The sequence below is a fragment of the Engraulis encrasicolus genome, chromosome 15 (assembly GCF_034702125.1).
Source record: "Engraulis encrasicolus isolate BLACKSEA-1 chromosome 15, IST_EnEncr_1.0, whole genome shotgun sequence".
Taxonomy (NCBI): domain Eukaryota; kingdom Metazoa; phylum Chordata; class Actinopteri; order Clupeiformes; family Engraulidae; genus Engraulis; species Engraulis encrasicolus.
In genome coordinates, this window is record NC_085871.1 from 5,898,635 (window position 1) to 5,923,358 (window position 24,724).

The window sequence follows — 24,724 nt, forward strand, 5'->3', positions numbered from 1 at the left end:
GATAAGTGCTCTGTGAAATCAGATCGTGCCTTTGCCAAATCACTGAACCCAAAGGGAAGTCAATACACTTTCTTTCTGGTTCAGGGATCCGGTCTCACACTCCGTTCCAACTACAGGTCATTACTGCCGTAGGCAATAGCCTCCTACACTCTCAGAAATAAAGGTACAGAACTTCGTCGCTGTGGCAGTACCCTCAAGGGGAGTTCCATTGCGTTGCTTGGGTGATACCTCAAAAAAGAGGTGACAGATGCATATTGGTCGACATTGCAAGAAACTGAACGCACCTCTTTTTTGGGGTACCAATCAAGCAACACAATGGTACTCCCCTTGAAGGTACTGCCACAGCGACAAATTCTGTACCTATATTTCTGACAGTGTACACTAAAGGATTGTGCATGGGTTTGACCAAGTCGCTGAATGGATTTGTCCACTGCAAAAGCAAATAGTTAAACCCTTATTTCAGTTGATTTCACCAACGTCTCTTTTGGAGTGATCCTTGACCCGTTAATACAAGGCATTATACATTTGTTGTTACCAGAATGGCAATGACTGACTCATAGTGCATTACTGAAGGCCCTATGTTATGTCATAGTAGAGTAGTACAATGGTAATTAACATTTCGATGTCCATTACAGCGTGCCTCAGATGGTACGACGTGCATTAAGGGGCTACAATGAAGAATTATATAAATGCAGACCCTTGCTTGTAAGTGTTTACTTTTTAATCTTCACCTCTTTGCTGTCCTTCAGATGAGACCTTGAAAGAGCTGAACACTACTAGACTAATAGTGGAAAGACCACATTTGTCAGTTCATTTGGTGAAGCATTGGCAGTATGTGAAGGCTTCTGGAGAACAGATCACACATAGAATTTAAAGAATGCATTAACAGGCTGAGTAAATTGGTGCTTGTTTTAAGTTTGAAGTGCTTGCTTTCTTTATCCCCTGTAGCTAACCTAAAACACATGTCAAGTAGCCTCAAGGTAGCCTACTTTAAACAAAGATTTCACCACATTCAGCAGTTTTGAAGTTAACACCCTAGGGTTGAATGACATTTAATTAAAATTAGAAGTATGGTCTGTGCAGAAGGCAGTCCTGTATGGCATGGCGATTAAAGGTATGGGTCATAAACAAGAAGTTGACACTCGTTAAACACAGGCGAAGGTGTGGGTTTGTGTTTTGGTGATGGACTAGGACATTTGGGTCCATTTTCAAAGGGGTTGGGGGCCCAGAAAATTGTATTCTTTCATGAAATAAGAACTGGCCACACTCATTTGCTTAACAGTTGTTAGTCCTTTAAAACAATATATTTGCATTCAGAAAATACTGTAGGATTACATGCATAAGAATCTAATTCTGGCACCTATTGATCAATGGCTACTACCCCCCCCCCCCCTTATTTCTTTTTATTTATTGGTATCTATTAGTGCATGTAAAGTTTCACCAGTGAATAGTCTAATGCTGGATGTTTGGTTGCTCTAATTAGAATATCAACAAAGTGACTTGTCTAATGATTTTATTGGATCTGACTACGCTCTGCTCTGGGCTATCCAGAACCACACCCCTCCACACTGGCGAGTCAGCGAAGTCACCTGAGAGAGACAGAAGTGTAGGACTGAGGAGCAACCAGCAGTAACAGCAGTGCCTCCAGAGTGCACCTGCCTTTCCACCTGTCTCTCCGAATTTGATTTCCGGTGAACGAACAGGGACATATTGCGAGCGAAACTTTGAGGGGACGAGGGAGAAATGGCCGTGGAGCCACTTTTCATTAAGTCCGCTTTGCCGGTGCAGGACACGTTGCTGTCATTGGAAGCCAGCGACACGAGTTTGGCTGTGCCAACTGAGGAGAAAATATCAATATCCAGGAATTTATTAACGGAACGGAGCCTTCGAGTTCAACAACAAGTGCAACATACCCTCGCGCGCAAAGGAAGGTTATCAAGCTACAGTAGGTTTTGACAATTATTTGACCCTCAAACTGTGTCTATTCATGGGTATTTCCTAGTCATAAAGAGAACAAAGAACATCGTCTGATATTGACAAAGAGAATTGTATGCAGGCTAATTCCCTGCTTGACAGGTTTATTAGAAAATCTTGGCGAACCCGTGCGTAAAAGTAAGCGATTCTAATTGACTTATGAAAACGAAGAGTTAACAAATAACCAAACAGATCTGCTCAGATCTTTTCAGAACTCTTCAGACATATTGTTTTGACAGAGTACATAAACCGTGTGATTTAGGTGCCAGTCTTTTTGTCACAACTGTAATCTCTTCGGTGTGTGAGTATGAGTTGTTTACATATTTATCACTTCTCAGGCAGCGCTCATGGCTCCAGCAGCAAAAGCTTATCAAGCAACTATGGGATGACTAATGGACACTCCCTTCACCTGAAAGTGAGTCAACTACTACACCAACAACACAAAACCACACATTTATACTAAAGGGTTTCATTACAACATCTGACTACAAAGACGTATTATTTTCAATGACTTCCAACCAACACCAACAAGATCCATGTGGTAAATGTGCCCTCTCTGGCCTGTCATAAATATGTGACACATTGGCATACACATGAGCAGCCACAGAGGCATCCTGCTGCTCTAACACACCAGTGATGTATTCAGCACCAGACAGTTCAGATCAAAACATGATGCCCTTTGTGGCCCCAAACAATACTGTGTAATGCATGTGCATTCAAAACGTACTCAAACGTATGGCATTCAAAACGTATGCGTTTCCATGCCATTTCTGTAACAAAGCGCTTCAATGCTTCCCAATCCTGTTGTATCCAAACAAGCAGAGAGCCAAACAAGAAATCTCATTAGTGCTGAAACAATGCCATAGCTGTGAGCTTTTAATAATACTGACACTCAAACAGAAATACATAGCTAAACGTTCTAAAATCTGCCTCAAAACTGGCTTTGCATCATAAATCACAGTGGGACATTATGGGAAAAAGGGGCTTGTCATGAGCCGTTAGTCAACATGCCCTCAAAACACAACTTACAAGAAGGAACACAGCATATTTTAAAGGGCCACAAGATTTAATTTGAACTCAAACTATGCACAAGAAAAAGAGGGGAGATTTTAGCACACAGTCTACCACTGCCATGTACTTTAGTTAGATCAATATAAACTTTATTAATACCCAGGGGGAAATTCAGAGATTGGTGTGTAGAAACCTAAGAATGCAAGTTTTATACTGACAAAGGACAAACATAACAGAGCGGTCCAGTCACTGAAATTGGATAGTGAGTCACTGGGGATTGTGTTGAACCTTCAGATGTACATGACTGGAGGTTGTCTAACGGTTTCTATATCATCTGAGTCATTAGAGCTCAAGACAACACAGTCCAAAGCATACCTACTATAAGGATGGTGCGATCACTACTTGAGTTGTGGGGGTATTGGCGGGATGACATTCCCCCTGAAATAAAAAAAAGGTTAAAATCATACCCCCTTGCATCCTTTGTGCCATTAAAACACTTCATATGGAAATAACTTCTTTTAACAATTGCAACTCAAACTACCCCCTAGTTTGATTTTAAGACTGAACTACATTTTTTTTTTTACAATCATTCTTTGTCGCTTTCTGTATCTGTCCAGCACATTGCAGTAGGGGTGTAATGAATGGAAAGAATAGTAACCAGTAACCAGAATCAGTTATGACGCATGAGTGAATAGTAAACATATGAAATATACATATACATATAATATACATATACATATTCAAAACAAAACAGCATATTAAACCCAGCTACATATCCCATTTTGAATAAGCGGAAATGCATGAGTTGGCTTACACCTTGGTGGGTACTTTCTATCCCTGTTCTATAGAGCATGTGAAGAGGTTGGCTGGCTAGTAAAGAAAAGTTAAACACCGCCTTGTCCCACGCCTGGGATGCCTGCAGGGGAAACATGTGAGGAATGCAAGGTTGTTAGCCTGTAATGTCGGAGGTGGCCTTTCTACTTCAAGACCACGGCCTTCCCCCCCTGATGGATCTGTTCCCACTTCTGAAACGACGTGTCTATCATCAGCATCACATCTGCTGCTTTATCGCAACGGAAATTTCCGTCCCACAATGATCTTCCTCTTTTGTCTCTCCAGCTCTTGTGTCTGGGTGTGTCAAACTCATTTGGAGGATGTTTTGTATACATTTGTGTATGCAAACCAGGAGAGGGTTGGAGGGGACCCAAACATTTCCACTGTAAATCGACTAGGGTTCATTCTGATGATCACGTTTTCAGCCCTACAAAAGGGTGACAACAAACATAACCATCTCCATGAGGTGCTTTAGCACCTGTGCCAAAGTTAATTTAGAAAGGCGGTACTGAAAGGGAAAAATTCTCTATCTCGTTGCCATATACTGTAACATTGAAAAACTTTTTTGTTGAGCTTATTCTCAGACCCTAGGTAATACATTGCCCAAAGTAGTATTTGCCCGAAACAAGTAAGGCACCTTAAGGCAACTCTCTCCATCTCTTGACCCTCCACTCTTTAAAAAAAAAAAGTAGGGCTTTTTTGCCTTTATTTTTGACAGGACAGCTGAGGAGAGAGAGAGAATGGGAAGGGTCGGCAAATGACCCAGGCCGGAATCGAACCTGGGTCGCCGTCACAGTAACCCAGTGCCCCACTGCCAGGCCACGGGAGGGCCTTGATCCTCCACTCCTAACCCCTTGTATCTTCCTCCTCTCCAGACCAGGCACCCCTCTCTGGGGCGGATGGTGAGCTACGACGAGGGCAACAGCTTTGTGTGGAAGACGGACCTGAAGAGCCCTCTGCACAGGGTGGAGGTCACCCCAGACTCCAGCCCTGAGCTGCCACGTGCCCGCGGAACCTTACGAACCCAGCACCACCAGAGCCACCACCAGCAGCAGCAACAGCACCACCGCCACCATCACCAGCGCGGAGCCAGCTGGACCAACGGCTCCTTCACCATCCCCGCCTCCCGGCCCTCGGCCACGGAGCGCGGCAGCCCCCGCAACACGCTGGCCCAGTCCTCGCGCCGCTACGCCCGCTCCGAGGTGGTCCGCGGCACCGGCTGGTACAGCAACGGCATCCACGCGGGTGGTGCTGGCGGCGCCGTCAACCGACCCGTCAACCAGCCCATCTCCCAGGCCAGGCCTGCGGTGCGGCACGAGGACATCCTCCTCCACACCAGCACTCCCTACCCGACTATGGAAGCCCAGCGGGGGGTCGCCGCCACCACGCACCACAGTGCCTACGGGTCACATCGGCAGGTGGCGGGGGGGCAGGCTGCCATGTTGGTAGGGGGGCAGCAGGAGGCAGCGGGAGGATTGGCATGGCTGCAGCAGGTGAAGAGGGAGAGTGGCAGGGTGGGCATGGCTAGGCAGGGCTCCTACTCAGCCTCTGTGGTCAGCATGGAGGTGGATGGTGCCAACGGGAGGAAGGGCGGTGCTGGATTAGGGGCTCAGCAATCGGGGACTGAAAGGTAGGCCCTCTGTTTTGTAAACTTTTGTGTTTGGTTGATAATACCTGTAAAATAGTTACCTTGTACCTCAGATTACATTTCACATGTTTAGTCTGTCATCTTTTTCGCTCTGTTTTCCATATCAAGTATTGAGTCACTAAAGGTTGTGTAAAAACCTGCATCCACTAGCTTCCTCTGAAAATGTACTGCACCATGTCCAGACAAACATGTTTTGGAGTTAAAGCCATCCTCAAGTGTGTCATTCACTGAAGGTGCTCTTGCATATCTCTTATGTATCCTAGGTCATTAGGTCACATAGTGTGTAGAGCAGGGGTATTCAATTAAAAGTCACCCAGGGCCAGTTTCTCCAATTCCCTCCAGTGAAGGGGCCAGACATACAGTAGAATCTGTATAACTGTGATCAGCACGGTATCTGAAGTTAAGGTGCGAAACAAACAGATAGCTTTCCAAACAGATCAGATAGGCCTATTCACTTCTCTGTCTTAGTACCCTTAGGATGGTCTATTTATGAAGCTGTTTTAGATAAGATCTCTCTCATGTGAGTGCATAATAGAGATATCCCCAACCTGAAGTTAGTGATCGCAAAGTATGTGCGGCCACAGACAAATATTTGTTTTCATTTTGTTCTGACCTTATGGGGGGCCGGAACCTTGCCTTCCAAGGGCCGCATCTAGCCCCAGGGCCTCCATTTGAAGAGGCAATTCAAGTGAATAGGCAGCGTTTCTTTGCCCTACCACGAAAAACGGGCAATAACGTGAACGCACCACGAAAATTAATCTATTTTTTTTGTGAATACTTCACGAAAGGAGTGAGATACGGTTGTGTGTAGAGCCTTGCCATTCTTGGTATGTCGCTCAAGATGTGTGCATACAAGAAGCCCATGACCCAAAATCCAAAGAAGTCATGCAAACCATACAAATGCATGGCTTTGTTGGATGTTTATGAACAATTTCAAATGTGAAATTTTCAAAATATCCCAACTTGTCCTTACTCAGATTTGGGGTTGTAATATCATAGTATACTGTAGCATTGACTTACCATACTTTATGCCATTTGATATTTAACCCCTTAGCGCTGAGCCTATGTTATAACCTTACTGTCACCAAAATTGTAATGGCTATATCTTAATCTGTTACTCAAGACTCACGGCAATGTCATAGCAATGTTGTTATGATGTAATTGAGTATTTTCGTCAAATAGTGAATAGGCCTGCCGCCGGCGACCCCATCTGCAGTAAGAGGCTACAAAGATCAGATGAATGTTTTGAGCATGTGTTATCTCTTTCATGTTGTTGCTGTTATATCCAGTAAGGCGGAGGGACAGGGCACAGCAATGACTATAGAGAGGGCAGTCGCCCTGCTCACACAAGACAACGTGGACATGCAGGTCTCTGCTGCCAGCTTTCTGCAACATCAATGCTTCAACAGTGCGGACGCAAAGAAAATGGTAAATTAATTCACATACCTTTGTACAGTTAAACAGACATACGATTACCACATACTTGCCTTGGAGTTATCAATGATTAAATGAGACTATTGCAGTAGTTACATCCTTGTGATGAATGTCAATAAATGTATGCGTTCGCTCCGAAAAATAAAGTAAGAAAAAGAACAGTAAGCAGTGTGCGGTGTCTTTTGAATTTTGTTCATTGTTCACCTTCTCCTGCCTCACACCTGCACCTGCATTGCTGAGGGCTTGTGCACAAGGACTCTCTTGAACTTTGAACGTATGTGTGTTGTTTCTGTAGGTCTTCTACCTGCACGCCATCCAGAAGTTGATTGGTCTGCTGCAGAGCGACAGCGAGGAGCTTCAGCAGGCTGCGGCCGGAGCGCTGAGGAACATCGTCTTCGAGAGCAACCAGAACAAGATGGAGGTCCGGGACTGTGAAGGCATCCCTGCCATACTGCGGCTGCTCAGGAAGAGCAGAGACGTGGAGACTCGACGACACCTCACAGGTAAGTCATGGCAGACAGTGATGATTGATAAGGTGTAGCCTGCTCATAATAAGATGTTTCCCCCACAATCCATGTGATGTAATATTCTAATCTGCAATCGTATAGCCATCATGCACTTTTAGGAGATCAGGAAAATGAATGGTGTTCATGTCCCTTTATGAGACTGGACTTGATTTTGTGTGCGTTTTGTGTTTTTACGTTTGTTCGACAGAAGAGAAGGGATACTATCAAGTTCAAGAGTTTATTTGCCATATCAACAAAGTTGGTTGGAATTTTTTGTAGCATATCCCCCAACATCAAAACAAATCAAATACAAACAATGCACAAGACGCGCAGCTGCAAAGCACATACAATAAGCACATGCAAATAAACTCTTGAACTTACTATGTTGCCATGTGTAGCTGGGTGGTAAATATGGGTTGGGCGACTATGTCAAAGGCAACCTTTCGAGGTGGCTCCTACTTTCAGCTTCATGATTTATGGAGGAAAACACAAGTAAGGGTAGTCTGCCGTGTAAACAGGAGCTAATCAACAACACTGATAGCAGGCAAGATAAATCATTTTATTGCATGACTGGATCATTAGCCATAAATACATGCTGACTCGCCCATGCAGTAGGACCATTAGTTCTGACTCATGCACACGTTACCACCAGGGCTGTTGTGGAACCTGTCCTCCCACGACCAACTGAAGGAATATCTCTTGCGTGAGGCCCTGAGGACGCTGACGGAGTCTGTGTTGGTGCCATGTTCCGGCATGAATGAGGGCGAGAACCCCAAAGAGGACCTCCTGTCCGACAACGAGGTCTTCTACAACACCACCGGCTGCCTACGGTAAGATCTGGACTGGAGCATAATGTTGTATAAAGCAGAAGTAGAAGCAGTCTTATAGATGTAATTACAATACCAGTAGTGTGGTAATTATGACAAAGTGTAAGTGTAAGTGTAGAGTACTTCTACTTTATAAAACTCTGGTCTGGAGTCCTGCTCTATCAGTCAAGTTGAGCTACAGTAGAAACGGGAACAGAGCTTGGGGTTTGGTGTCCTGATTAGGATCACGTTTCTATGATTATGATCACGTTTATGATCTGTTCACGTTTCTAGCCGTCAAGTGGAGCTACAAACTGGTCGCTGGTCAGGAGTTAGGGTTACACCCCCCGTTCAGAGACATGCGTTTATCCGCTGTGCGTTGCGTCATTTTCCTATTAGGACTACATTGAGTAATGTCATCATGTGTTGTCATACTGAGTTGTGGCTCTGCTTGCACTGCATTGAATGCCATGCCTTTGTCAAAAAGTTGAAAAAGGTTGAACTTTTTACAGATCTTGCGCCACTTTCCCTATGGCGGGGAGCCGACCTATGTCAGACACACCGTCGTGATTTACAGAACATGCGTGTTACCCCAGGGTTAAGGTTTGAGTTAGGGCTATGTCAGTTAACAAACTACTGGTAGTTCATATCGGCAAGGCAGCCCATTTCAAAAGAACAGCAGCTAAGCTGCATAATTGGCCTATGTCAGGCATTGATATCTAAGTTATTAGGTCAGCTAGTTTGACACCTCCATGCCCCCTCTGAGGTCAAGTGTCTGACGCTTTTACGATTAGAGAGGAGTTGTTCTCATGGCCCTCGTCATGTCGGGTCATGAGCACTACCCACCCTTCCCCACAATGTGTCATCGCTGTGTGATATGTATCACTTGGTTGAGCAAGAGTGGTGAGTGTCATCTGCTCTCTTACTGTAATATGAAACCACCCAGTGAACGCTGAATGGACTAAGATCCCAACATTGTTCAGACTGATCAACAATAAAATATCATGTCCGAGTCAAAAGGGCACATAGTGGCATATTTGTTCTTAATCTGGGATGAAGTTGTTTTTTTACTAAGGCATTACTTTGATAATTGTGTGATGCACACTTCCTTGCATCCATTGTAATTGACTTCAAATGATGTCGCTTACTGCACATAGTAGTATAGTTGTTCAGGGAGTTTCCCTTCCTGTGCGCTTCTTACAGTATTAAGCCACTCATTCAAGAGCCACATCTGAAAATCCTTTTGGGGCAGGTGTCTCCTTACAAAAAAAACGAATGATCTCACTGACAGGAAGGAAAAAAATGAAGCTTGGGGGATAAACTGTGATTGTTGAAAAAAGGGCCGGGTCTTTTGCGCAGTGAGCAGCAGCACCAGAGACAAGCAAGCAAGCATCGAGTCAGCTCCCATTCCAGTGGGGTGAGGCACACCCAAACCACGCTAATCAAACAAGTGAGAGTTGTCCTGAGTGGAAATCTGGCACGGGGCCTAGTCTCTCTCTCTCTCTCTCTCTCTCTCTCTCTCTCTCTCTCTTTCTCTCTCTCTCTCTCTCCCTCTCTCCTCTCTCTCTCTCTCTCTCTCTCTCTCTCTCTCTCTCTCTCTCTCTCTCTCTCTCTCTCTCTCTCTCTCCTACTGCTGCTGCACCGGCCCGGCCCGGCCTGATCGCCACACAAAAACCTGCCCTGTAACAAGACCTGTTGTCCTGGCAACAATGCAGAGACCTGAATAATTCACTTACTCTGTATCGATTTCAGTGGTGCTTCGGGAAGGAGGGGCCAATATTTCAGACAACAACACACTCGTTTATTTACCTGAGTGTGTGGGGGTCCAGGGCAGCAGACAAGTGGGGGACAAAGGGGTCGGATGCCCTGGGCCCAGGGAGCGGGAGGCCCAGAAGCGGTCTCCCTCCCCGTTTCCTTACGTATTGAGTGGGAGGGCCTTTCTGATGAATTTGTCCCGGGCCTGGCCAAACCTGTCGGGGGCCCTGTGGGGGACTTTGTGTGATCTGCTCAGTATTCTGACTGTGTTAGCTCTGACTTGTTTAATCATTAATAGGGGTTTGTTCCTCTGTTTGTTTGCACTAGAGAGTACCCCTTGTTGGGCTGGCTTTGAAATGGAACACTGGAAGGGCTTTTTTGCCCAGTGCTTTGTGTTGCGTAAGACCACTGGACGTACTTCCAAAAAGCCTCACACAAACAGATAATGATGCAGACTGGGAATGGCCTCCCTCTCCCTCTCAGATTTCAGGTTTGCTTTTATAACGAGCAGCTTTCAAGTTGGTCTTTCAAGCTGCATGGAGGTTCACAACAGTGGTGTCCAGACTTTTTCCCTTATTTCATTCAGGGTGGTCAAGACGGTCAAGAGGCTGTCAAGAAGTGGTCAAGAGGCGTTACTCTGTATTTCACAATACAAAGTTAAAGACAAAGTTTTACCACATGATATCTTATTTTATTAGTTTTCTTTTGTTTAGTTTTTTTTAATTAATGATAAAGATGGTGAATGCAAGGGCAAACTCCTTGTAAGACTTCCTTCTGAGATAGGGAGACCCTGTAGCACTTTGGGATTTTTGAGCAAGACAGGCTTTCAATCCAAGAGATGACCTTTACCCCGGCTTATCACATGCCGCGGATTATAGACACCTTTTAGTGGCTGGCGGAGCTCGGGGAAGTTACCTGCAGCCTTACGCTGGATCTGAACAGCTTGGAACACGATACAGCCAGCCCACCACAAGTGAAGGAAACAAACATGCAATTTGAATAATTGCTTCTCAAGTTACATATCATGACAGATTACAAAGTAGTCACATTATAAACGTTTTAGTAACATCCACTGTAGGGATATTAATGACTGTAAAAAAAATATGGGCCTTTTGCCTTTATTGTTAAGATGTGAAGATCATGTAAGTCAAGAGATGTAACTCGCTTAAGGTCTTCAAAAGAACACGTAAAAAGAAACTACTGTGCAAATATGTTGCGTGGTTTCTAGATGATCTATGACATCTAGGTCTAGATGTAGATTCTAGATTCTATGACATATGCCCACCTTGGTCTATTTACTGCTGTGGTCCCGTGGTGGGGAGGTGAAGTGGGTTCCTGTTTTACACTGTCGTGTTTGTTAAAGTGATACTTATTGTATACCTCTCCTTGAGTTAAATGATTGGCTTTTACCTTTCTCCTGTACTTCCAACCATTCTCTCAGTATGACAGTGCAATTTTTACCTCCAAGCTTGCAGTTAACATTTCATTTCATTTATTTCATTTATTGCTTATTTGACAGGGACAGTGCACAAAATGCAATTGAGCCAGATTATAGCCACAAGGCTAATTTTCGTCTGTAGTCCCTGGACAGGAATTGGTGTTAAAAAAATAGGATTAAAAAGAATAATAATACAAGAATATGACAACAATACAATTAAAAGGTGCACAATGTGCAAATATAGGCCCCCACTATTACATGGCCATGGTCAACATTGAGTCCTATGAGACCAGCTGGCGGCTAGCAGATCCTCTTGCCACACAGCAGAGGCAAAGAGTATTGCACTGGAGTATTGCATGTGGTAGAACATCTCATCGTTAGAGATAAGAAAGTTCCCACACACTGTCCGCATTTGCAGCGTCTAATTATTAACGTATTAAATTCTGCAAATGTGTACCGTGTGCAGGAGCTTTCTTATCCCTAACTATATCTCTAATGCTTGTTATCTCTAGCATGTCTCTAATGTTGGTAACCCAAGCAAGGGTTCCCCTGTGACATACGCCAAAGGTGTGCAATAATACTACTCTTTCTAGTCAGATCTCACCAGATTGCGCAGACCCAGAATGAGGCCACACCATTCTTTGTTGAACAACCTTGTTTTTTGTTGTTGTTTTTTCCCCAACTTTTTTTAATTGAGCAAAACGATCTGCCAATCTTTCACACACATGTACATTTTTCTTTTTTGATGAACAAACAACATCTGGTGTTCTGTTAATGCTAAAAAAAGGTCAATTTGTTCAGACACAAAGATGACTATATTGACAAGAAGATACAGATGAAAGCATCCTGTTGAACAACCTTGTTAAAGGCGACATGTACAGTAGGACTGTAGGACTCTGAAAACTGGAGTGTATTTTTCCTGCTCAACTGTCTTTTTCTAATAAAAGAGTTGGTTTCTTTTACAGCTCAGGAACACTTGATGTTGGCTGTCAGTGTCAAGGTTTGACAGGATTTATAGAATACACCCAACACATCTTGCAGTATGAACTAGAGGAGTGTGTGTGACTCTCTAAGGTCAGTGTTTCCCAACCTTTTTTATTCTGCGTACCCCCTAAGCAATTTCATCACATGATGAGTACCCCTCCTTCATGCTCTATATCTGATTATCTATCCCAATGTGACTACACTTGATCTTTTTGTTATTATTAAATTTTTCCACGTACCCCCTGAGGTGTGCTCGCGTACCCCTAGTGGTACACGTACCCCTGGTTGGGAAACACTGCTCTAAGGGTTGAGTTTACACAGCAATCTTCACTGTGCACAGAACATATCTCTGAAGTAATGTCATTTCCCCCTTTCCAAGGCTTACAATGACAAATTTGCATTGCCCTCTGCCTGAATTTGATGATAAGAAATAAAGCGATCCAGTTTCATGCTCCACGCAAGAGCACCATGGTCAACAGGGCTGAACAGATCAAGTGGCATGATTGCCCTTTCCACACCTACGTGTACGCAGCATGAGGTCTCCTTTCCTGCTGTTATTGTGGCCTATGTGCCTGATGAGGCGTTCATGTGTGTGAGTCCATGGGGACCTCTTGATCGGAGCCAGGGCCGCTGACAGCTTTGGCCAGGCCCAGGACAAAGTCATCTGAATGCCCCCCACACCCCACCCAATACAAACAACGCAATGAGGGAAGTCTGGCCCCCCTCTCTTCCTAGGTCCAGGACACATGACCCTTTTGTCACCCCCCGCTCCACACACACCCTGCTAGCTTCCCTGATCGGAGCAAACAGGGCGTTTTTCCAACAACCCCCTCGCTGTGCCCCAGGGAGCTAAACTGAGTGGCCGCCCCTCTCCACCCAGCTCCTGCTGGGACCATGACACTACTACCTCATTTCACCCAGTCGGACGTCAGTAGGAGTGAGAATGTGACCTGTAATCGATGATGTGTAGACGTGAAGTGAAACGCTTCCCTGTTTGAAGAGGTGCTGTTTGCTTGTATTTCCCTTGATGACTTGGACACTAATCCTTTGTGTCATTAGAGACACGCCCCTGATATCTGTCTGCCTGTGTGCCTTCCTGTCTGTCTTTTATTAGACTTTCTAGATTAGATTAGATAACACGTACAGTAGGATGGGATTTTTCTCTGTGGTTAAAAGCGTTTCCTAAACGTAATGTAATGTAATGTGAACTTTTCATTATCATCACCATTATCATCAATTTTTCCATTACATCTATCATTGAGAGTAACCCATTCTATCTCCTCCTTCTGTCCTCCACAGTAACCTGAGTTCAGCTGGGCCTGATGGCCGTAGAGCCATGCGAGAGAGCACAGGCCTCATCGACGCCCTCATCTACTACACACGCGGCGCCATCGCAGACTACAAGCCGGACGATAAGGTATTCACAAACACATCTGCATGTTAGCACGTCATAACTAAGGATTGATTGGAAATAAAGTTTAAGAATGAATAGGTTGAGATGTTGCGTAGATTTTTAATGTTACCTTTCATTTTGAAAGCCAAGCGTAACATATTGTCCTCTGGGGCCCAGTGATACATACCACCCAAAACACTTTGCTAACTTTGCTATGGCCAATTTAGCGTTCAGCTGTGAGCAGCAACCCAGGATGATAAAAATATATTTCAGAAAGCTGAAATAAGTCAAACTTTTTTGAAAACGTCATTTCAGTTCAGAATCAACACTGTTTATTTCAATCTGCAGTGAAAAGGTACAATACAGTACAATACAATACAATACAATACAACCTGCAGGCCTATTTATATAGTGCAATATCACAATTAAAGTTGTCTCAAAGCGCTTTAAAAATGCACATACACACACATACATTTTCCCACATTCACACACCAGGTCTGGAGGCTGCCGCACGTCACCAATTGTCCGGGGTTCACACTTTGGCAGCCCGTGTTCTTTTCACCCATTCACTGTTGTGTCTTTTTTTGCCCGTGTACCTTGTAGTCCACAGAGAACAGCGTCTGCATTCTGCACAACCTCTCCTACCAGCTGGAGCCCGAGCTGCCACAGAGATACGCCTCACACCTCCGAGAGACACGACACAACGCACACACAGTCAAGACCAAGAGCCCCGGCTGCTTCCCTGTCAGGAGTGTGGAGGTTATAGAGGTAGGAACACCAGGGCAACTTGGGGGGGGGGGAGACAAATAACGGTCTGCATGCTGATAAACGCTCCCATTTATTCATGTGCTTCATGACTTTTATTATTTCTTTTCAGTTTTAGCTTTTTGGTCCACTACCTGCACTTCTGTGATTGATTGGTTGATTGATTGATTGATTGATTGATTGATTGATTGATTGATTGATTGATTGATTTGATTTGATGATCTCAGTTCTTGAATAAAAGCAAGTACTTGATTTATTTTCAAATAAACTGCACCACATACGTAAATGAAAAATAAAAACAGAAAGTCAGGGTATCACAATAAAGATCGAAGACCTATTTCCATTGTGCCTCTTTGGTGCTGGATGGCAGCAGATGTTAAATGACATAAGTGGTAACTACAACATTGCAACTACTACATAACTACAACAACTATAAAAAAAAATATGATGACATGCAAACAAATAATATCATTTACCTACTAAAAGTGCAAGACCTGATGTGCACGCCTTCTCTGTCTTTTTGCAAGAAGAACTTGCAATTAGATGACCAATGGTCTCTTTAGCTCAAATTGTGCAGAGACAAACAAACACAAACAGCATACTCTCAATACATGTCTGCCATCAGATGGTCAGTTCAGTTGTTGTGACATGGCCATTGTGGAGGAATTTATGCAATGTTTGGTGTTCATGGAGATGAAAACACTAACAACGTAGTACCAGGATGTTTTTGTAATTTTCTGCAGTGCATTGTGCTGTGTTGCATTGTGAAATCGACTTCAAGCCTTAATGATGGGGTCTCATTATATCCGCCACACTGAAGCATAAACCGCTGAAGAATAACTAGAACAACAGGGGATGGAGAGCCAGCTTGAGAACAAAAGGCCAGCTTGCAAACATGCGCCTCATAAAAGGATTCTGAAAGGAATTCCAAAAATGTGAAAAATGAAATTGCTACTCAGCGGGCAGTCTAATTTAATTTGGCTGCATGAGTTGCTGCTGTGATGGACCAGACCAGCGAAATTCTGCTCACGCATGTGGCGCTATGTGCCTACGTAAAAAACTCTCAACAGCTCACTTGAACTTTCCCAGAACACACAATGTTGACCGAATGAGGATGATGACATCAGGATTGTTGTAAAATGATTAGTTGTAAACACGTTAGTGCAGTTGAATGTGGATGAATGCGATTTTTCAAAGGAATTGTTTTATTTTATTAGATCATGTTAACCATGATCCATTAAGTGTTAACAGTTTCTTCTTTCCCTGGACCAAGAGAGCACTCACACATCATTTACCACATTAGCATCATGGTTTTAGGACTCAACAAAATTTAGTTGTGAGCAAGTTAGTCCAGTTACTAGCTTAAGTTTACTCAACTCAACTAACCTCTTTTGATGTTTTAACGAACATGTCCTGTATGAATGCGAATATTCACATTGGCAAGTGTAATCATTTTAGGCCTACTGTTATGACACATTTTAATCAAAACACAACTCATTTGACACCAATGTGCTTCACAGACACAGTGAGAATTACTGTTTAACATAAACGAAATAGAGAAAAATAATTACAATATTACACTAAACAACCACAAAATATACGTGTTGATGGTGATTCATTCATTAGTCTACAAGTACAGTATGTGAACTGTGCTGAGTGGTGCCTGCTCTCTCCTCAGGAGCCGGAGAGACACTGCCCCCTGCTGGAAGACAAGGCCAACCCCAGCGGCGTGGAGTGGCTGTGGAGTGCCATCACGCTGCGCATGTACCTGTCCCTCATCGCGCGCAGCACCCGCCACTACACCCAGGAGGCCTCCGTAGGGGCGCTGCAGAACCTCACCGCCGGCAGCGGACCGGTGAGACTCACGCCACACTCTGGTTTCTTTTTCTTTCTTTTTTCAAGGGCCCTTTTTATGCCTTTATTAGATATGACAGTTTGAGATGACAGGAAGCGAATGGGAGACAGAGATGGGGGAGGATCGGGAAATGACCTCGGGCTGGAATCGAACCCGGATCCCCGGCATAACAGTGCAGTGCCCTACCATTTGAGCATCGGCAGGGCCCACACTCTGTTCTCTAAAGCACTAAGCACTGCCCCTGAAATATGCCATTAAGGGGACAGCTAGATATTCTAGTTCCACTTCAAATTCAAGTACAAGTTTATCATAGCCATATCAACATACACATACAGTTGCTAGGAATGTACTTTTGTGTGCACACAAATCCCAACTATACAATCATAAGCCAAGGGAGCACATATGTAAATAACAGGGACTGACAACGTACAAAAAACATTGGAAAGGGCATTATGCTCCATTGAATTGAGAAAATCAACAAAGCAATGCAATTCGAATATAATATCAGGTACTATTTAAATTAATATTTAAATGAATATACTTGGACTGTCCTTGCTTAGAAATCTTGATTTACAATGGCACTCGGTGAGCAGCAGTCTTCATTTAGGATTAAGGAATACCATATCCAAATATAACAGCAGAGGCAAAAGATGTAGCTACAGAAAATCTGACATTTTATGACACTTTTGCCTTTATTGAATATCAGGGGAAAAGTTTACAGGAATCAGAAACTCTGAAATGGAAACATATTCTTCTACATGTTGGCATTGAACATACTGCAAATCTTACATACTGTATTAACTCAAAACATATATATTGTATGTCACTGGTGCAGAAATAGGAAAGCTAGTTGGTGATTTTGTAAGCAAGCAACACTTCTCACTTGGAATACCTGTTGACCTTGTGGAGAGCTTAAGTCAGGCAGGTCAAGTGAAGAGAATAAAAGCCTGCGAAACCTGCGGTGTCCCTGCTGAGGCTGCAATGTGTTCATGTCACTATTTTTGCTTGTTAAGTTACTGTGACAACGCAGGGAAATGTACAAAGATTCAAGGATTTTATTTGTAACATGCTTAGCCATACTGTGAAAGTATTGATGCAGTGATATACTATGTCGCCAAATTTCATGGCATGCTACTTTCATAGCATTTTCATGCATGTGACAAATTAAATATGTGTATCTATGTATATTTTCCATTGTGCCATTATTTCCAGAACACAAAATAATAAAAAGCTTTCCCCAAAATTGTTAGGGGAGTCTTTGTAGACTTGCTAACAGAAGGATGTCACTTGTATTTTAGACCTCTGTGGTGCTGTCTGTCCAGGGGTTATGGCAAACATACACATAGACTGGGCTACAAACGTACTTTGAAACCGACAACTCCCAGGGATGACCGTTAGTGCTACTGACTGATATCACAATGCACTGTGTCACAGATAGCAAAGACTCAGTCACATGTCATTGTGGGATATGCTGTCAAATATGTAATGGGCAGCCGTGGCCTATTCGTTAAGGACATGGGCTTTAGATCAGAGGGTTGCAGGTTTTAATCCCACCCTTCCGCTCCCTTCTGCGCTCCATGGCGAGGTGCCCTTGAGGAAGGTACCTAACTCTAGTGCGCCACGGACCGTAACCAACACTCTGTTAAGTGCTCCAGGCACTGTAACCAACACTCTGTAAATAACTTAAAGTCGCTTTGGATAGAGGCATCAGCTAAGTGTAGTGCAATGTCTGAAATAACTCTTCTAACATTTAATGATATATGAGGTGACTTGTGTAAAATAGTTTCCGTTACACCTATTAAAAGGATTTCATTCACAACTGAAATGTTTCCCTACAGTTTAACATATGTTGAAATGAAGTTGCAACTTTAAAAACTCAACAAGAGATTAACAAATCGAATGCCCAAACTTTCTCATACCACTGTATGAGGTGACTTGTGACTTATGACTGCCCCCCCAGATAGCGGAGTCCCTGGCCCATGCGGTGGTCCAGAGGGAGGCGGGTCTCTCCCAGATGAAGACCCTATTGGAGGAGGGAGAGCTGTCCATCAAGAAGACCACCGTCTCCCTCCTCAGGAACGTCTCCCGCTTCAGAGACCTACACACTGAGATCAGTGAGTCCTCCTCCACTCTGTCTACCTCCCCGATTCCGAGTCTCACTTCTCTCTTTCACCTTCTGTTTTACACCATGTAGACTCCCCCTGTGTGTGGTACACTGGTTTCAATCCAGAATGTCTTGCTATAACAATGAGCCTTTTTGGATGTTCATTTTTTCCATTTCAGCATTTCCACCTCCACTCTTTCCAACCTTCCACTCTTTCCCCACACACACACACACACATACACACACACACACACACACACACACACACACACACACACACACACTCCCACTTTTATGGACTAACAGTTTCGGACTGATAACGGACATGTTCTGTGGACGTACTGTGGATGTCTGAGCCGTTGGTGTGAATGCAGCGTTAAAGGGTTTTTTAAGCACTGGATTGAATAATGATTGAGCACAGTATTACAATGTGACCTATTAGCACTTCTTGATTAATTGATTGATAGATAGATAGATAGATAGATTGATTGATTGATTGACTGACTAACTGACTGCCTGCCTGCTCCCCAGTCAAACAGGTGCTGCCTGAGCTGGTGGCCATGCTGCCCAACTCGGACAGCAGCCCGGACCTGCCGGCCGACGTCATCGTGTCCCTGTGCCACATCCTCATCAACCTGTGCCAGGCCGACGCCCAGAGCATCCGCGCCGTCCTCAGCCACGGGGCACTGCCCAAGGTCATCAGCATCAGCACCAGGGACAACGGGTGAGGCCCCTCACATATCACAATGGCATACACACATCAATGGGAAACACATGCACATTTCATTCACATGCACATGAAGACATGCCTATTTGGCCTCCCATCATGCATATAGCCCTCATAGTTCTTAGGCTCTCTAGGGGAAATAAAATATTATGTGGAGATACCAAAGACTGAGCTCTCATGGAGAGGCGTTTATTATTATTTATTATTTCAAAAAAAGGCATGTAATGTATTGATGGACCCCCTTGAAAACGAGATGATTTATCTCAAGGGGCTATGCTTAATAAAATTGAGAATTGAAATTGAAATAGAGGTGTGAAGGCTAATGTGAGACGACAGAGAGCACTTTCTCTGCTATGAATGCCTAATGGGAAAAAAATTGGCCGTTGCTATTCAGGCTAAATTCTTGGGTAGGTGAAATAAGTATTTGATTTGGCAGTGTGATGTGTATCAGAAAGGTCTGTGTAAAAGGGTTTTGAAAAACAATTTTACCATGCTGCTTTTCACTCTTTTTTATGGGTTGGTGAAGAGAGGCTTAAAACAAGTATTACTTTTGTCATAAGAGAACACGTTGCACTGAGGTAGAGTAATACCACACTCAGTAAGTAGAGGTTTCAGCAGAGATTGTACTGTTGTCATCTCGTGTTGGCTGTGAAGGCTGAGAGCTTCTTATATCACCTCAACTACTGTATGTTTGGGTTATAGTACCTACATAGATGTATAATCCTTAACCATGAGATGTTAGTGAAACAAAAAATAAAAGTAAATTTGTGACGTAAGTACAGCACTAGCATGTGACATACGTAGCTGTTACACCATGTCCTCCATTGTACTTTAGGGGGTAGATAGATGGGATTTTACTGAAAAACTCTAAAAACCTAACAAGTACCCAACACAAACTTGATCCAACCAGCGCAGAGCCTGCTGATCGCAAGACAAGTACACAGGTCTTACTGAAATACCAGCGTTTGAAGGAAATTGTGTTTCTATTTGTAACCTTTCCTTATGTCCCGCGTTTCGGCAGGTATGGGCCTACGAGAGCAGCCCAGACAGCCTGTGTCCTCCTTCACACCATGTGGAGACACTCAGAGCTCCGCACCGCATACAAAAAGGTACGACTGGCTGCATTGCACCACTTGCACTTACTTATGGGTTATTTTTTTGGGTAGCACCTGTTCTGTTAATTAAATGAATGAATACATAATGGCACTTAATTTAGAAATGTACAAATAAATTTGCTTTAGATAATCCAGTAAAAACAAAAATCACATTTAATTCTTTACCTGTGGTTGTGCCACATCTGCTACTAAAAAAGGCCAATGACCCAAAGACGCATAGGGGTAGATGACGGATAGGCAGCAAAAAACATTTTTTTCACAAAAAATTGTTTATGAGGGAAAAAAGTATATGTCTACGTAGTGCAGCAATTAATCTTTCAAAAAATCTAAGTGGTCACAATGTTGGTCTATTCATTGATTATTTATTTACGTTGATAAAGCAATTTGCTGAAAATATGTCCTTTAGTGTGACGTTAAGAAATAAATATATTAAGTAATGTAGAAATGGCTTGATGGAGTTTTATGAACATTGTTACACTCTTCATATTTATTGCAATTTTCTAAAGTCTTAATTTAATGAGAAATTACCATTTAAGTATTTTTTTTCCCATTAGATGTGAGATTATTAGAAACCTTCAAGGAAAAACAGGGATATCTTTCTTTTAAATGTTCAAAATTGTCCGAATTTATACTAACTTTTCAGGGACGATAATTTGTTCTTCCCTAATGCAATATTCAGTGTTTATCAAACATATTGTTTAGCTCAAACAAATATTTGAGCGTTTAAAACATGTCACACCGTAGGACATTCATGTCACGCTAAAGGACAGAAATGCAAAACTGAGCCAGAAACAAATATATCAACATGATTATTTTGTCTTTTGATCATAATATAATGTTGTAGTCAATATGGACCTACACTTTACACTTATAAGTCTTTGAATCGTCGATTATCAGCCTAATGTAACTCTTAATGACAGCCATGCGGTCATTGAATGTAACCTGCAGAGCTCATAAGACTCATACTGAAGAGTGACCTTGGCATGACCATCACACTTTTGTAGGTATGCTATGACTGTCACACCATTGAACCTGTAGAGTGTAGTGGCCAGTGCCTGTTTGGTATCTCAAGCTGGACAGCACATTTATGCTGTATATAGAGCTCTCCACAGCATACTTTATTCATCTATACTCCTCTATATACTCTCTCACTGATCTTTCCTTCACTGTTACCGTTATATTTTATGGTTTTAAAGCACCATTAATGACATTTTATATCATTTGACAGTATCTAAAATCAACAGCAAATATTCATCAACAATGCATCAAAGTATAAATTCCAAAGGCCAATAAAGGAATAAGTAATTTGAATACACAATATTTATCTAGTCAAACAACAAAACAAAAAAATATGTACTACCAGTTGTTTTAAAAGCTATTTCTCAAATATCTAGTCCATTGGTGTGACCTGTTTGTCCTTTGGTGTGATACTCCAAAGTGTCACACCATAGGACTTTAACCATCACACCATAGGACTTTTACCATCACACCATAGGACTTTTGAGCTTTTGAGTTAATTTAAAGCCATGTCGTTGCCAACTGAAATACAATTTCACCTTTAGTAAGACGCATTTTCATACATCTACATAAGAAAAAAATATGAAAAATATACACTATTGTCAAAATGTATTTTATGGCTGTCACACCAAAGGACTACAAAACTAATACATCTTGTGGTAGCAAAACATAATTGATTGACTTTAGAAAAATCTAAAATCCACCCTTGCCATTGGCTTCTTGAGGGTCTAAAGTCACAATTTATGTACCGCTGGAGCTTCAACAATAGATAATTATCCACAGAATTAACAAAAAAAATGATGTCACACCACAGGACATTATTTTCTGCGACAAAGTTTCATAAGTCCATACGGTCTCAGAAAAACAGGAAAAAAATTAAGCATTGCCACTTGCTAAAATAGACACCTTGAAAAACATGCCAGGGTTGTTTAGACAAATGACTGAGCTTTGATTATTTATTTAAAAATGTTTTAATATGGAGAACCAGGCTTGCCTCAGTCACACCATAGGACAAATGTGACATTTGACTCAAAATTAAGTATACTTATTTAAGCTCTGGATTTATTACACATTACTTTTTCACAACAACGACATTAGTTTAATCATTTAAAGCATTGACAATTTTGAAAGCATGAATTTACTTAATTTTAAGAGCCTGCGACAGCAAAATTTACACGTCACGTCATCTACCCATAGACATGTGCGTGCACATATTCACACCCATTCATATAGTTTGTACAAATGTACAGTATATGCACCTACTTATATGCATAAAGACTTTTGCACGAGTGTGGTGCACATTTTTGCAAACTTTCCAACACCAACACAATCTCGTTATTGTTTATGCCGTATCAGGCTGGCTATCGGAAGTCTGATTTCATCAACAACCGGACACTGAAGGCCCTGCCCACACGTGACTGAGTCAGCAGTGGCAGTGGTAGTGGGGGGGTCAGCGAGTAAAGGACAAGCTGGACAGAAGGCAAGCGTGATGACTTCATGATCTCATCACAAAGCAGGATAGGACTCCTCCGTTGCTGAGGACCTCTGTTGCTGATTGGTCGGTTCTCCTTATGACCCATTTCCTCCCGAACGCACAGGCGTTAAAGAAGGGTGCGGTTGTTTTGTTTTCACCACCTGTAAGCGATGAAGTCGTACAGAAGCCTGGGTATGTGTCCCCCCACTCATCAGGATTTGCATCAGGTGAAACGTCTCTGGTTTCAGGGGCTTGCTTGAGCAGACTCTTGTTCACATCACACAAAGAATTGCTAAAATAAGCAATTCGAGGATAGTCAATGGAAAGGTTGTTAATATATTATTTAAGTGAAATGCAGCACTATACACATAGTTGTACTTACCTACAGCAGCAACTGTTCTCTCAGAGCTCAGATCTGTCATTCTGGGATAGAGAACCTACAGTATGTAGCACTTGAAAGGTTAGAGACAGACTCTCACACAGAAGGAATTGAAGGTCGTACTGTCTATCACAAAAGTTCTAATGCAGGGCTTAACTTGGGTCAGGTCAAAGATACAGTATATTGTTAGATTGCTTTATTTGTGTTTGAATAATGTTTGTAAAAGGCAGCCTGGTCAACTGACATAAACAAGCAATTAATAGTCAGTTTTGCTGTGGGACACAACAGCCTGTACATACCTCGACCACTGTATAGTAGTTTAAAGCTAAAAACTCACTACACTAGTGTTTTGCTGAATATATGCAACAATGTAGCCTTCTTCCAGCATTTCACTGGAGACTGTTGGATTTAGAATTCCTTTTCATCCATTTTGAAGTGTGAAAAAAATGTCTTAACATTTCTTGCGTTTGGTTTTGTAGTAAAATATTTTACCAATTTACATTGATACAAATGACGAAAATAGTTTTAAATATTAATACGTTGTAAATGGTCATGGCATTTCTGTTAGACTACAGTAAGTTATAGATATTTTATGCTTACCACCAATTAAATGTTAATAAACTGAAAACTGCACTAACAAGTACATTGTGACTGTCAATATGGAGGATTAAATGTTGCTGCCATTTAGAGCAGCAGTTTTGACACTACCAGTGTTGCATCGATATGAGCGACCTGCCGAGCAGAGCTACCAAGCCAACAATTAAGTTAACAGCCAATTGGTTGCTCGTCATGACAAAACAGCTCATCTCGAGTTCTCGACACAACACTGAATCAGGGTCACTCTCATTTACCACAGTCTTAAATACACAAGGAGCAAATGGAGGACTACTCTGACTGACATGACTGCAAGACTCTTGGAGACCAAAGTCTGGCCAGGCAAACCGTCTACAACATTTCAAATTCCCAAGAAAAAGGGATCCAATCCATTTTGAGCATTTCCAACGGCTTGATGTGTGTGTAACTCCCCTTAGCGCAGAGCCTATGTTATAACCTTACTGTCACCGAAACTGTAACGGCTGCGTCTTCATCTGTTACTTAAGGCTCTCTGTAATATTGTAGAATGTTGTTATGATTTAGTTGAGTTTTTTCAGCATATAGTGAATAGGCCCGCCAGCGACCCCATCTGTACTAAGAGGCTACGGTAATGACGCACCAATTCTGTTTAAAGGTGAGTAAAGGAATGGGTGGTGTAATCGATTGAGGCGTCAACCAGTAGCATGCTGAGGCATTTCATGGACATGAACTATACATGCCTTTTGCATCTGCCGTGGAGAAATTGATGTAGATGGTTTGCCTGACCCAGACTATAGACTTGCTGTTGCGTAAGCCAGGCTCATGGAAGACAGGACTCAGTGGCCCTCTTCTGAACAATGAGCTGTCCAGAATCTATTACAGTAATACTTGATTCCCACAATAGAATGGCCACAGCTACAGAATGCAAAGAG

General features: G+C 42.7%; 1 protein-coding gene across 2 annotated transcripts; it reads left to right on the forward strand.

The window, feature by feature from the left end:
• Window positions 1–1,569: 1,569 nt before the first annotated feature.
• On the forward strand, window positions 1,570–24,687 carry pkp2 (plakophilin 2). Of its 2 annotated transcripts, XM_063216880.1 has the most exons (13): window positions 1,570–1,945; window positions 2,313–2,389; window positions 4,695–5,449; window positions 6,757–6,895; window positions 7,197–7,404; window positions 8,060–8,237; window positions 13,690–13,807; window positions 14,387–14,551; window positions 16,227–16,403; window positions 18,364–18,517; window positions 19,039–19,231; window positions 20,256–20,343; window positions 22,723–24,687. In XM_063216880.1, exons 1-13 carry the CDS (start codon window positions 1,744–1,746, stop codon window positions 22,786–22,788), a joined length of 2,520 nt encoding a protein of 839 aa, XP_063072950.1. In that variant the 5' UTR covers window positions 1,570–1,743; the 3' UTR covers window positions 22,789–24,687. The 2 variants fall into 2 exon arrangements, with proteins under 2 accessions (XP_063072950.1, XP_063072951.1); XM_063216881.1 differs by lacking the exon at window positions 1,570–1,945 and having other exon boundaries at window positions 3,834–5,449.
• The last annotated feature ends 37 nt before the right edge of the window (window positions 24,688–24,724 follow it).

Excerpts from the sequence above, each read along its gene's own strand:
- pkp2 (XM_063216880.1), top strand. The coding sequence starts at position 1,744 with ATGGCCGTGGAGCCACTTTTCATTAAGTCCGCTTTGCCGGTGCAGGAC. Across the intron at positions 1,946-2,312 it reads AGGAAGGTTATCAAGCTACA|GCAGCGCTCATGGCTCCAGC; the intron begins GTAGGTTTTGAC and ends ATCACTTCTCAG. Across the intron at positions 18,518-19,038 it reads AGACCTACACACTGAGATCA|TCAAACAGGTGCTGCCTGAG; the intron begins GTGAGTCCTCCT and ends CCTGCTCCCCAG.